This window comes from Culex pipiens, chromosome 3, assembly GCF_016801865.2.
Source record: "Culex pipiens pallens isolate TS chromosome 3, TS_CPP_V2, whole genome shotgun sequence".
Taxonomy (NCBI): Eukaryota; Metazoa; Arthropoda; class Insecta; order Diptera; family Culicidae; genus Culex; species Culex pipiens.
In genome coordinates, this window is record NC_068939.1 from 78,969,704 (window position 1) to 78,981,986 (window position 12,283).

Below are 12,283 nucleotides of genomic sequence, written 5' to 3' on the forward strand. Positions count from 1 at the left end.
GGCAGCTGTCCATACAAAAATTATGCATGAAAATTCAAAAATCTGTATCTTTCGAAGGAATTTTTTGATCGATTTGGTGTCTCCTGCAAAGTTGTAGGTATGGATACGGACTGCACTGGAAAAAAAATGATACACGGTAAAAAAAATTTTGGTAATTTTTTATTTAACTTTTTATCACTAAAACTTGATTTGCAAAAAAACACTATTTTTAATTCAATTCAATTCAATTCGGTTTTATTTGTGAATAATCCAAGTTACAATGAGTTCATTTAGGTATATAACAGAGTTTTGGTGTTCCTTTCAGCTGTGTTTTACATCGTAATTCAATCGAAAAATTATTACTTATAACTATGGAATTGACAAGAGTAAGAAAAAGTTTTCAAAAAACTTACAGAAAGTGCAATGGGAAAAGGATAGATAAAGAGAAAGCTTAAAACTAGATCACAGACAAAAATAATCAATTATAGATGTGCTTGATCATCAGCTCCCCGAGGGCCAGAAATTGCTCCGCCTTGTTACGGCAGCTCCGAAACCGCGTCATCATCTCCCCCGCGAGAGCAAAGAACTCCGGCAGGGTAAAGAGATCTTCCCCGGTGACTCCTTGCTGGGCCGCATCGCCGCTACCGGCAGCGACCACGCTGGCAAACGAACGCCCCCATCCAGGAGGGATCGCTGGGTTGTCCGCTGGAACCGTAGGCTGTCCAGCTGTAGGAACGGCTGCGCTCGTACTTCGCTGTGGAGGGTGGGCTTTCTTCTTCCTCTTTTCCTGCTCCTCGAGGTAGGCCTTGCGCGCGACGCATCCGCGGTAATTGCCAGTATGGTTGCCGTCACAGTTCGCGCACTTTACGCGCGGCTTGGTTTGTTCTGCCTTGTCCCCCAAGTCCGCCTTTCGTGGCAGTGCGCACGCCTCGGAGAGGTGTGATTCACCGCACTTCACGCAGCGGGGCCGGAGGTTGCAGTTCCGCGAGCCGTGGCCGAATTTCTGGCAACGGTGGCATTGCGCTACGTCCGTCGGGTTCTTGGAGTAAAACCGCCAGTTTACCCAAAAACCGTCCAATGTTTTAGTCCGCCGCAGGTCTTGGATCTTGACGGTGCCGCGGTCGAAGTACAACAGGTACAGAGTGTGCACACCCGTGACCGTTGTCTTGCGCGAGAGCACTTTAATCTCCCGCGGTTTTATTCCGGCGTTCGAGAGGTGTCGCTTCAGGTCGGCGATCGGACGGTCTTGGTAACCCTGCAAAACGACCTTAACAGGGGGCTTCTCTGGGTCGTATGTGTAGAAGTTGAAGTTGCTACGCTTCAGTTCTTCAAGCACCAGGTCGAAATCTTTTTTGCTCAGTGTAATCACTTGCACTGCCGACTTACCGATTTTCAGACAATATCCGAGGCCTTCCAGCAACTCGTCAACATCGTCCGCCAACGTGTCCAAAACAAAAATTGGAGGTGGTCTACGTTCCGCTGGAGAGTTGTTCTTTTTTGACGTCGGCACTTTTTTCCGTGCACGACCATCATCGTCGTCGTCGTCGTCGGTAGTGCTGCTACCGTCGGTGTTGTTGTTGTTGTTTTCTTCATCGTCGCTCAGCATCTGGAACTCGTTCCTGATGGGGATGTTGGCGGATGTTGATGTGCCACTGGTCGTGGCACCGGAGGTACCGGAACGGGTTCGCACTGGTGATCTCGGAACATATCCGGGATGTAGTAACTTTTTGTCGATTCCTTCTGCGCTCACTCTCCCCTGCGCGATGGCGGTCGACACGGCGTTGGTTTGTTTACCTTTTTGCACACGGCCGGTAGACGAACTTCGCGGGTTTTTCGAGGCCGCACTCGAACTGCCACGGCCACGGCCGGCCCTTGGCATGCTGCAGGAGCAAACTCGCGGCTAATCCCGGTAAATAACGGCGAAAAATTTCGAAAAAACGATGGAGCACTGAGCACTTGACTGCTGCTTGCACTCGTGCGTACACGGAGGTGACACTATTTTTATTTTTTTTTTTTTTTTTTTTTTTTTTTTTTTTTTTTTTTTTTTTTTTTTTTTTTAATTTTTTGGTATGTTTTAAAGGACATCAATTGCCAACTTTTCAGAAATTTCCAGGTCGTGCAAAAAATCTTTGAGCGAGTTATGAATTTTTGAATCAATACAGATTTTTTCAAAAAATCGAAATATTGGTCTCAAACATTTTTCAACTTCATTTTTCGTTGTAAAATCAAATTTGCAATCAAAAAGTACTTTAGTGAAATTTTTATTAAATGCACCGTTTTCAAGTTAAATCCATTTTTAGGTAACTTTTTTGAAAATAGTCGTAGTTTTTCATTTTTTTAAATGAGTGCACATGTTTGCACACTTTTGAAAAAAATATTTTTGAAAAGCTGAGAAAATTCTCTATATTTTGCTTTATTGAACTTTGTTGATACGACCCTTAGTTGCTGAGATATTGCAATGCAAAGGTTTAAAAACAGGAAAATTGATGTTTTCTAAGTCTCACCCAAACAACCCACAATTTTTTAATGTCGATATCTCAGCAACTTATGGTCCAATTTTCATTGTCAAATATGAAACATTCGTGAAATTTTCCGACCTTTTCGAAAACAATATTTTCAAAATTTTCAAATCAAGACTAACATTTTAAAGGGCGTAATATTGAATGTTTGGCCTTTTTGAAATGTTAGTCTTGATTTGAAAATTTTGAAAATATTGTTTTCGAAAAGATCGGAAAATTTCACAAATGATTCATATTTTAACATTGAAAATCGGACCATAAGTTGCTGAGATATCGACATTAAAAAATGGTGGGTTGTTTGGGTGAGACTTAGAAAACATCAATTTTCCTGTTTTAATCCTTTGCATTGCAAAATCTCAGCAACTAAGGGTCGTATCAACAAAGTTCAATAAAGCAAAAAATAGAGAATATTCTCAGCTTTTAAAAAATATTTTTGTTCAAAAGTGGGCAAACATGTGAACTAATTTAAAAAAAAAATGAATAACTGCGACTATTTTCAAAAAAGTCACCTAAATATGGATTTTACTTGAAAACATTTTACATCGAAAAACGAAGTTGAAAAATGTTTGCGACCAATATTTCGATTTTATGAAAAAATCAGTATTGATTCAAAACTTCATAACTCGCTCAAAGATTTTTTGCACAACCTGGAAATTTCTGAAAAAATTGGCATTTGATGTCCTCTAAAACATATCAAAAAATAAAAAAAAATAAAAATAGTGTTTTTTTGCAAATCAAGTTATATTGATAAAAAGTTAAATAAAAAATCACCAAAAATTTTTTTACCGTGTATCATTTTTTTTCCAGTGTAGTCCGTATCCATACCTACGCTACAACTTTGCCGAAGACACCAAATCGATCAAAAAATTCCTTGAAAAGATACAGATTTATGAATTTTCATACATCATTTTTGTATGGACAGCTGCCAAATTTGTATGGAAAATTATATGGACAAACTAATGCTGCAAAATGGCTTCTTTGGGCATACCGAAGGCACAAAAAAAGTTTCAGCCGGATTAAAAAATACAAAAATTAAAATTGAAGAAAAAAGACCGATTTCGTAGAGAATTGCTCATAAGAAAAAGTGTCTATTTTATGTGTTGAACTACCTTACCCACAGCGTTATCAGTCTCAGATTTCCCCTACAAGCTCCAGGTCGGATCGAGTTGATATTTGGATGGAACACTTTTTTATTTGAGTTTGAAAATTGTATTTTTTTTCGATTGTGTCACGTTTCCCCGAAAACCATTCCCCAGAAAAGTTTCTTTCTCGAAAAATATTAGGAATTGATGCAAAGTAATTTCAAAGATTAGATTTTTTTGAATTTCTCAGAAGATATAAAAACTGGACAAAGTAATTTTACCCATGCCAAGAGATTTTCCTTCCTTCAAAAAATCTTGAGGAAATAACAGAAAATGCAAATTCTCGTATGACTCGTTCTATTATTCTAAGAAATTTTCCCTTCTCATGTTAAATTTGTTATACAAATGCCGAACAAATTTCAGTTTCTTTTTATTATTTTTTGTTTTTCCGTGAATGCTATTTTGTATTTCGCAAAGAACGATTTTTTTTTATTAAAATTCAAATTGGATTATGGATGTCATTTGGTATGATTCCATTTGACAAATTAGACCTCTGGCATATTGCCCATTTTGCATGATGATTTAAATTTTCAACAATCCCTTTAAAGAAGACTTTCTAAATTTGTTTTATGGTGACAAAAATTGAATTTTCCTTTTTTGAGAGGAAAACTCTCTTGACTTACAATAACTGCTGACTTACAATAACTGATTATTTTTTCCTTCTTTTAAGAAGGTCTCCTGACACAAGTTGAATTTCACCTTCTTTAAATAAGGGAAAACTGTCTTGACTTGTGATAACTGCTAACAGAAGTTGAATTTTCGCTTTAAAGTTTTTTTTCTTGTTTCCATAAGGAAAAACTCTCTTGACTAGTGATAACAAATTTAAAATTTTTGAAAGCGGTCAAGATTTTTTTCCCTAACTTAAAGAAGGGAAAATTAAACTTGTGTCAGCAGTTATCACAAGGCTAAAAAAATTCCCTTCATTTGAAAGAAGGGAAAACACTCCTTCTCTCTTTTAAAGGTAAGATTCAACTTGTGTCAGTCAGTAGAGTTTTCCCTTCTTTAAAGAAGGAAAAACTTTCTAGCCTTGTAATAACTGCTGACAAAAGTAAACGTGGTGATTCTTGCACTAGGGCGTAATATTTCAATCAATTCAATTTCTCGCATCACGATCGAGATTTCTCGTACTAAATATTACGATCGTAATTTGTCAATGGTAAGTAAAAAAAAAAACAAAGCTTCAAAAATGTCATAAATTAAAAACATTTTTAAACTTCTCAAAAAATCTCAAAATAAAAAAAAACTAGAAAATTTAAATTTAAGAATCAAAATTAAAAACAAAAGAAATTATTAAAATTTTAGATTAAAAAAAATCAAAAATTATGCAATTTATATTTTTTTAGTTTTTTACAAAAATTGGGTATTTTTTTAGTTTAAAAAAAATGGAAATTTTGGAAATAGTAATAATCACCACGATAAATATTTCTGGGGAACGTGACACAATATTTGTTTCACTAAAATGTAGAGGTGGGCAAACCCTCTTTTTTAAAGAAGCCGCTCATTTTCGTTTGCTCATTAAAAAGAGCGGCTCTTTCGCTCTCTTTTAAAATTTGGATGAAAAGTTATTTTTTAGAATGGTGTGATTTTTCAAGTTATTTCATCGGACTTTCATACATTATTTGAGAAACAAAAATAACCTAAAACGGAGAGATGCACCTGAAAACCAAAGGTCTTGACGGTCAAGGTTTCTACTAGAACCTAAACGTTCGAATATGGCATCCCGATTTAATTAGGATTTTAGAAAAATCGCGTTTTTTTTACCAAAATTGACAAAGAAGAAAATATTCAGCGAACTACTTTTGGAACGCATACATTTGGTTCAAAGTTTGAGTTCCTCAAGAAAGCTTTCAAATATCTTGAGTACAAAGTAAGTAAGTTGAAAACGAAGCCGTTTTTATCTGTTTCCAATCCAAACCTCTAATTTTTCTAATGATTGGGATTTTTCATCATCATGCTCTATAGATTTTACAAACTAAAAATAAAAAAATCTTTTTCATTTTTTAGAATAAAATAAATTATTATTAGAAAGCAGGAAATGGCATTTACAATTTATTAATTTTGTAGAAAAGATTTGCAAAAATACATTGTTATCAACATTTATATAAATGCTCGTAAAGTTTCTTTGAAAAAAGGTTTTGTGTATTCAAGAAGAATGATTCTTCCAAGAATTATCAATTTCTGTTAATTAATTATAATTTTTTGGTGAGTACTTTCTTTTTAACCAAAAAAGTCTTTTTGAATCATTAGTCCAAACAAAAATGTATACACTTTGGCAGCAGTGCAGTAAAGTTCCATACAAATGTAAAAAAAAAATCGGTATCTTGACACTTTTTTTATCGATTAAGTATCTTCGGTAAGTTGATTGATGGGATAAATTTTCGAAAATAATTTTAATTCAAAAAACTGTCTGAAAAACCCAAAACACAAAATGGTAAAAAATCATAAAAAATGATCGAGCAGCGATTTTTTCAACAACACATAAGGCTGGTACAAATTTTATTTAAAGTTTTTGTCCCTCCCTTCAAAATTGCCCCGAAAAATCAGGGGGCAAAAAAAATATTTTTTTTTCATTGAACATCTAAATTTCAATGGAAAATTGAGTGCAATCAGCTGAAATCTATTTAAAATACATTCTCCTGCGTTTGGAATCATTTTTAAGCATGTTTGGGTTGATTTAATAATCTTTTGATTTTTTTTTAAATTTTCGGTCTTTAATATCGCAATAGTAGTTTATGCAACAAGTTGCAAAAAGAGGATTTTTTCAGCACGAGTCGTACATTTATCCAACGAGATTCACCGAGTTGGATAAATACGACGAGTGCTGAAAAAATCAAGTTTTGCAACGAGTTCCATACAACATTTTTTGTAATTTCGAAAAACACCCATTGAGTGAAATTTTGAGTCGAATTTTCATGTATTTTGTCAATAAATCGTTTAAATCAAAAAAATGTTGAAAAGTGTTACTTTTCGAAACAAGTGCTGAAAAGTTCAACTTTTCAGCACCCATTTCAGTGCTGAAAAGTAGAACTTTTCAGCATTTATTTTGAAAAGTGTTGCTATTCGATTCTGTTATTTTTGGTACAGAAAAGTAGGCTATTTCGTCTTTTAAGAATGACAGGAAAAGTAAGTAGTTTCACGACGGAATTGCAAAAAAAGTTTTTTCCGTACATTTTTTGAAGACTAATAATTGCAAAACAACTGAACTAGTGTAAAATGCATTTTTAAACACTTTTTGCATTCAAATGTTGAGACTATGGCTTGTTCTTTAATTTTATTTATATTTTTTTTTTTTTTTTTACACAACGTCCATGTACATTTCTTCAAATCAGTTTTCTTAGTAAAGCTTCAAAATAAAATGTTTTTCTGTATTTCTTAAACTATCTGCTGAAAATGCCAATCAATTTGGAGATATTCTTTCTGTAAATTAAATTTTCATTGACTTTTTTTCTATTTTTTCTATTATTTTTTCTTCCATATTTAAAAAAAAAATAATTTTGTACAAATTTATGATGACCGACGAATTGTTTTTGGAACAGAGATTTTTTAAACTGCCCAAAATATACATTTGAAAGATTTTCAAAAACTGTTTTGATTTCAGATTTAAACATGCTATTTAATACATAGTATTTTTTAGAAGTTGTAGCTATTTTTTTTTTGCTGAGCGAGGTGGGACAGCTAGGATCAAGTCAGTCCAAGTCCGGTTGTGTCAAGGAAAGGTAATGAATGTGTTAGCCTTTAAGTGCCACTTACACCCCATAGAAGAAGTTTAGAAGTTGTAGCTATTCTCAATAAAAAATCATTCTATTTTATCTTTAAAAAATCGAATGGTTGAGAATATTCTTTACTGCTTTCTTTGAAGGACAAATCTTGATCATTAAATTAAAAAAAAAACCTGATTTTAATTTTATGCAAAACTAATATTTTAGCAAAGAAAGGTCGAATGGACAATATCCAAATTATGAAACATATGATTATTTTTACAAATATTTTGAATGTTTTAAATTAAATGGTAGTTGGCACAATTTACAAATTTGAAACAAATATTCGTAGAAAAAAACTCTAAAACGGTGCACTTTATTTTAAATTCTTAAAATTTCTTAACGAATGCAAATTATAGGTTCATCATTCAAATATTTTTAAACATTTTCTGATTGGTCAAAAATAATTCGCCCGTAATTCACTGCACCTTAAATATGGTTGTTAGCTTTTGTTTCAAATCAATTTATTTTTTTTTCTCTTAAATATTTCGTTTGAGGGGTTTTTTCTGGACCCCCTGAGACCGCTCGTGGTACCCACAGGGGTACATGTACCCCAGGTCGAGAACCGCTGCTGGAGAGGGAAAAAAAATGCTAGTTTTCGCGAATTCTTCATTTAGAATAACAGGAATAATATTCTATTTGAGAAAAGAACATATTGAATACATTAAAGAGGGGCTTTTGTCAAATTTTAAATAAACTTAAAATATTTTCCCGGTTTGTCAGTCGAATTCCCGAGTTTTTCCCGGTTTTCTCCCGGTGCATAAAATCCCGGGTTTTTCCCGGTTTTTTCCCGAGGTGGCCACCCTGAGTTAGCAGTTTCAAAAAACGGGTGCCACGATATCTCAAAATTTGTTTCGACCATATCGGCTTTTTTTTCGTTAAACCGTTCCTGTGTGCATGACGAAGGCCGATTTTCAAAAAGTTTATTTAAAAAAAAAGATAAAAATATTTTTCAGTTTTTCATATACAAAATCGGGCTTCGTCATGCACACGGGATATGTCTTGGGAGTCTTCACCCAAAATTTCAGCCAATTTAGTCCATCCCATCTCGAGATATCGTGGCACCCGTAAATCTACTTGGAGTTCAGAGAAATCGCTCACAAAGTTTGACAGTTTGCTTTACGCATGGCACAAATTTAAGCTTTTTTTTTTTATTTAATCAATTCTTACTCCGTTAAATGAAGAAATACCTTCATGAAACTTTCAGGAGTGATTAAAAATCATCTTTTAAGCGAATTTAATAAATTTTTAGTAATATGAAATTTTGTGATTTTCTACATGTATGTAACCCCTTAAACGAACAGCATACTCGGCTATATCATTCAATATCAAATTTTAATAAAGATTAAAATTTGATTTAATAATTTATAATTAATTTAATAATTTATAAAAAGATCCTTTTGTCTGATATGAGAAATTCAACATTTTCACCTACATTTTACCAGAATGAATATCCCTAGGGCTGTCATCAAAAACGCTTTGTTTACCTTCACTCATGAGGCGCACGACAAAATCTCGAATGTTTACCTCATTTGAAAATCCTAATCTTTATTGAACGAATCGTTTTTCTGCACCGTGATCTTCGGATGTTCCGCCGGTGCCATCATCCCGTGAGGGTAAACTTTAGCTGACTTGTTAGCTGATCATCATTCTTTTTGTACACACAAATAAGCACGGTTTCAAACTTATTTTACCTTTCGATGCGGGATTACATAACAAAAAATCCTCTGCTCTTCCGCGCGCGGACCACTTCTTAGATAACGATTTCGGAGTCGCCCAGTTCCTCGTCCGACGGCAGCACCATCAGGGCCGGATCGATGTAATCCTTGCTGATGGGTTCGAGGCCGGCCGCCTCGCGTCTTCTCAGCTCCAGATAAGCCTCCCGTTGGGACCAATCCTGGAGCTGTGTGTCCGGCAGGTACGCCCAGTAGAACGTTCCAAACACCAGGCAAAGGGTCACGGAGAAGAAGAACGACGCGTGCATCGCATTCTTGTCGTCCGCCTCGTTCTTGGTGTCGAATCCGTAGCTGACCCAGTTCTTGCCAGAGGCAGCGGCTTTGGCCGCAGGTTCGGCCGGTTTCGCGGCAGCTTTTTTGCTCACGTCGATCGTGGCCGCGTCGCGGTTCTTCTGGGAGGACGAAATGAGGCGCGCGTTGCGACCGGCCGCCTGCTGGAACAGGGCCCGCACCAGCAGCGACCCTTGGCCACCGTTCAACCGCATCAAGCCGGACATTCTTCTGCGCGGAACCGAAGACGAGAAGTTCGAAAGGGTTTTCGGTCGGATTTCTTGAAAGCACTCGCGCAAGGGGGAACGAAAAAGTTGGGGGTGATGTGACAGAACAGAAGTGTTTTTTTCTCCGCAGCTCTTTGACGTTTTGAATACGATCTAAAACCACAGATATTTCAACAGACTGCTTGGTGCTCGAAAATAACCAGACAAATTATTGCAGCGGTACCGATATTATTACACTGAACCAGGGATGGAAAATCGCAATAAAAAATAATGTTTGCTTGCAAACTTTCTTCACACGCGAAAGAGAGAGGAGGCGAAACACGCAAAAGAAAATCGCACCCGAACTTTTCGAATAAAATGCAGCCCTCTGTCACGACGGCCATGTTTATGAAATCTAAATGTTCGACGCGAACATGAAGACGACAAAGAAGATGAAGAACGCATTTGCTGTCAAAATTTGAAAATAAACAAACCGCGTGGTAGAAAAAGGCATTATTTCATAATGTTGAAAATTTCATTTAATGATTTCCATGAAAAATAACGGCACGGGACACGGGACGGATTTCCAAACGCAAGTTCCCGAAGGACCCTATCCACCAGAGACTATGGATAAATGCCCCGCGAAGTGGCGATGAAGACGGTTTTGCAAGTTCAAAGTTCAGATTTGTTCGGACCACTTCGCGATGAACTTCTTGTGAGTCCACGAAAGGTCGGATTCTACACAAGCACGCGATTCCTTCGATTCTCTGTGCGAGTCGACAGCGGGAGTTGGCCAGGATGTTTCTGCACTTGGTCGGTTACTCCCTGCCGGAGATTGCAGCGAGTTGTTCGGAAGGATCAACAGCGGGACTTGGCCAGTCCCTGGTCCAGTACAACGTGGGCTCTTCACTAATACTACTACGTGAGCTCTTCGAGGTTTTGGTGACTGTCAAACGTTCTAGCCATTTACAGTGGTGCCAGGGGGTTGATAAAATCAGTCAGTTGAAGATTATTTCTAGATTAAATTTTCAAAAGGTCCTACTGCATAAGTACCACTTAAAAAAAATCTTTTGTTTAAACACACCCATCTACAAAAAGTGACAGGTGAAGACGTGTGACGTTACATCGCGAAAAATTAAAAAAAAAAACCTTCGAGATTTGCTAAGGAAAAGGATAGAAATAGAAAAAGCTTAAAACTAAATCACAGTTTGTTTTGTCTGTTGACGTCGTAAAACTTCGCTGCACAAGGCAGCTTATCCGTAGTAGATGTACTTCATCATCAGCTCACTAAGAGCTTGGAATTGATCTACCTTGTTCCGGCAGGCACGAAAACGCGTAAGCATCTCCAGCAAGAGCGAAAAACTCGGGAAGCGTTAAGAGATCATCACCGGTAACATCAGCTTGTCCCCGGGGAGAACCGGCCCCAGAAGCGGCTAGTCTACGCTGGTTTGGTCGATGGAACCGCTTCGCCGCCACCTGCTGCAGCGTTCGAGCTCGAAGTCTTCGGAGGTTGGCGGGACGCTGGCGCTTTCTTCTTCTTGTCCTGCTCCTCGAGGTACTTTTTCCGCGCGGCACAGCCACGGAAATTCACCGTGTGGTTTCCACCACAGTTCGCGCACTTGACGCTCGCTTTGTGCTGCTGGGCGTTTTCCCCCAGCTGGTCTTTCCGCGGAAGATTGCACCTTTCGGTGGAGTGGGTCTCACCGCACTTTACGCACCGGGGCGGAAGATTGCAGTTTCTTGAACCGTGTCCGAACTTTTGACAGCGGTGGCATTGGGCTGCGTCGGCGGGATTCTTCATGTAGAATCGCCACGTCACAAAGAATCCGTCCAGTGCTTTGATCCGCCGAAGGTCCTGGATTTTGACCGACCCACGATCGAAGTACAGGAGGACAATGTGTACGTACCTGTCACCGTTCTCGTTTTTGAGAGCACCTTAATCTCTCGAGGCTTAACTTTGACGCCCTCCAGTTTTTCTTCCAGGTCGGAGATCGGGTGGTCCGGATATCCCTGAAGGACGATCTTCACTGGAACCTTCTTTGCAGGGTCAAATGTAAAAAACTTGAAGTTACGCAACTTCAACTTCATCACCACCATGTCGAAATTCAGTTTGTTATGTGTAATAACTTGCACTGACGTTTTACCTATTTTCAGACAATATTGGAGGCCCTCAAGCAACTCGTCAACATTGTCTGCCCTCGTGTCTGCCAGCGTATCCAAAATAAAAATTGGTTCCTTCGGAGAGTTACATTTTTTCTTCTTTTCTTGCTTGCGCGCAAGTTCATCATCGTCATCGTCGTCGCTAGCACTGCTGCTGTCACTGTCGGTTTTGTTTTCTTCTCCACTCAGAATCTCGAATTCGTTTCTGGTGGGAACGTTGGAAGTGGTTGTCGTCGTGGTGCTTGTGGACTGCTGCTGCTGCTGCTGGCCGGAAGTGCTCCCGGATGCCCGGGTGGATTGTCTCGTCCGTACAGGGGACTCACGTGGACGGTATGACACGTGTAATAGCGATTCATCGATGACGTCACTGGGCACGCTCCCGTGCGCGATGGCGGTCGATGCGGCGTTGGTGTGTTTACCTTTCTGCATTCTGCCGGTAGATGAGCTTCGCGGGTTTTTCGAGGCCGCACTCGAACTGCCACGGCCACTGCCGGCCCTTGGCATGCTGGAGCA

The 12,283-nt window shown here is 38.1% G+C and overlaps 1 protein-coding gene across 1 annotated transcript; it reads right to left on the minus strand.

Annotated features, from left to right (window-relative positions):
• Positions 1 to 8,920: 8,920 nt before the first annotated feature.
• On the minus strand, positions 8,921 to 9,733 carry LOC120422636 (NADH dehydrogenase [ubiquinone] 1 beta subcomplex subunit 11, mitochondrial-like). The gene has a single exon (XM_039586133.2). The coding sequence runs from the start codon at positions 9,629 to 9,631 to the stop codon at positions 9,152 to 9,154; it is 480 nt and encodes a 159-aa protein (XP_039442067.1). The 5' UTR covers positions 9,632 to 9,733; the 3' UTR covers positions 8,921 to 9,151.
• Positions 9,734 to 12,283: the final 2,550 nt, after the last annotated feature.

Excerpts from the sequence above, each read along its gene's own strand:
- LOC120422636 (XM_039586133.2), bottom strand. The coding sequence starts at position 9,631 with ATGTCCGGCTTGATGCGGTTGAACGGTGGCCAAGGGTCGCTGCTGGTG.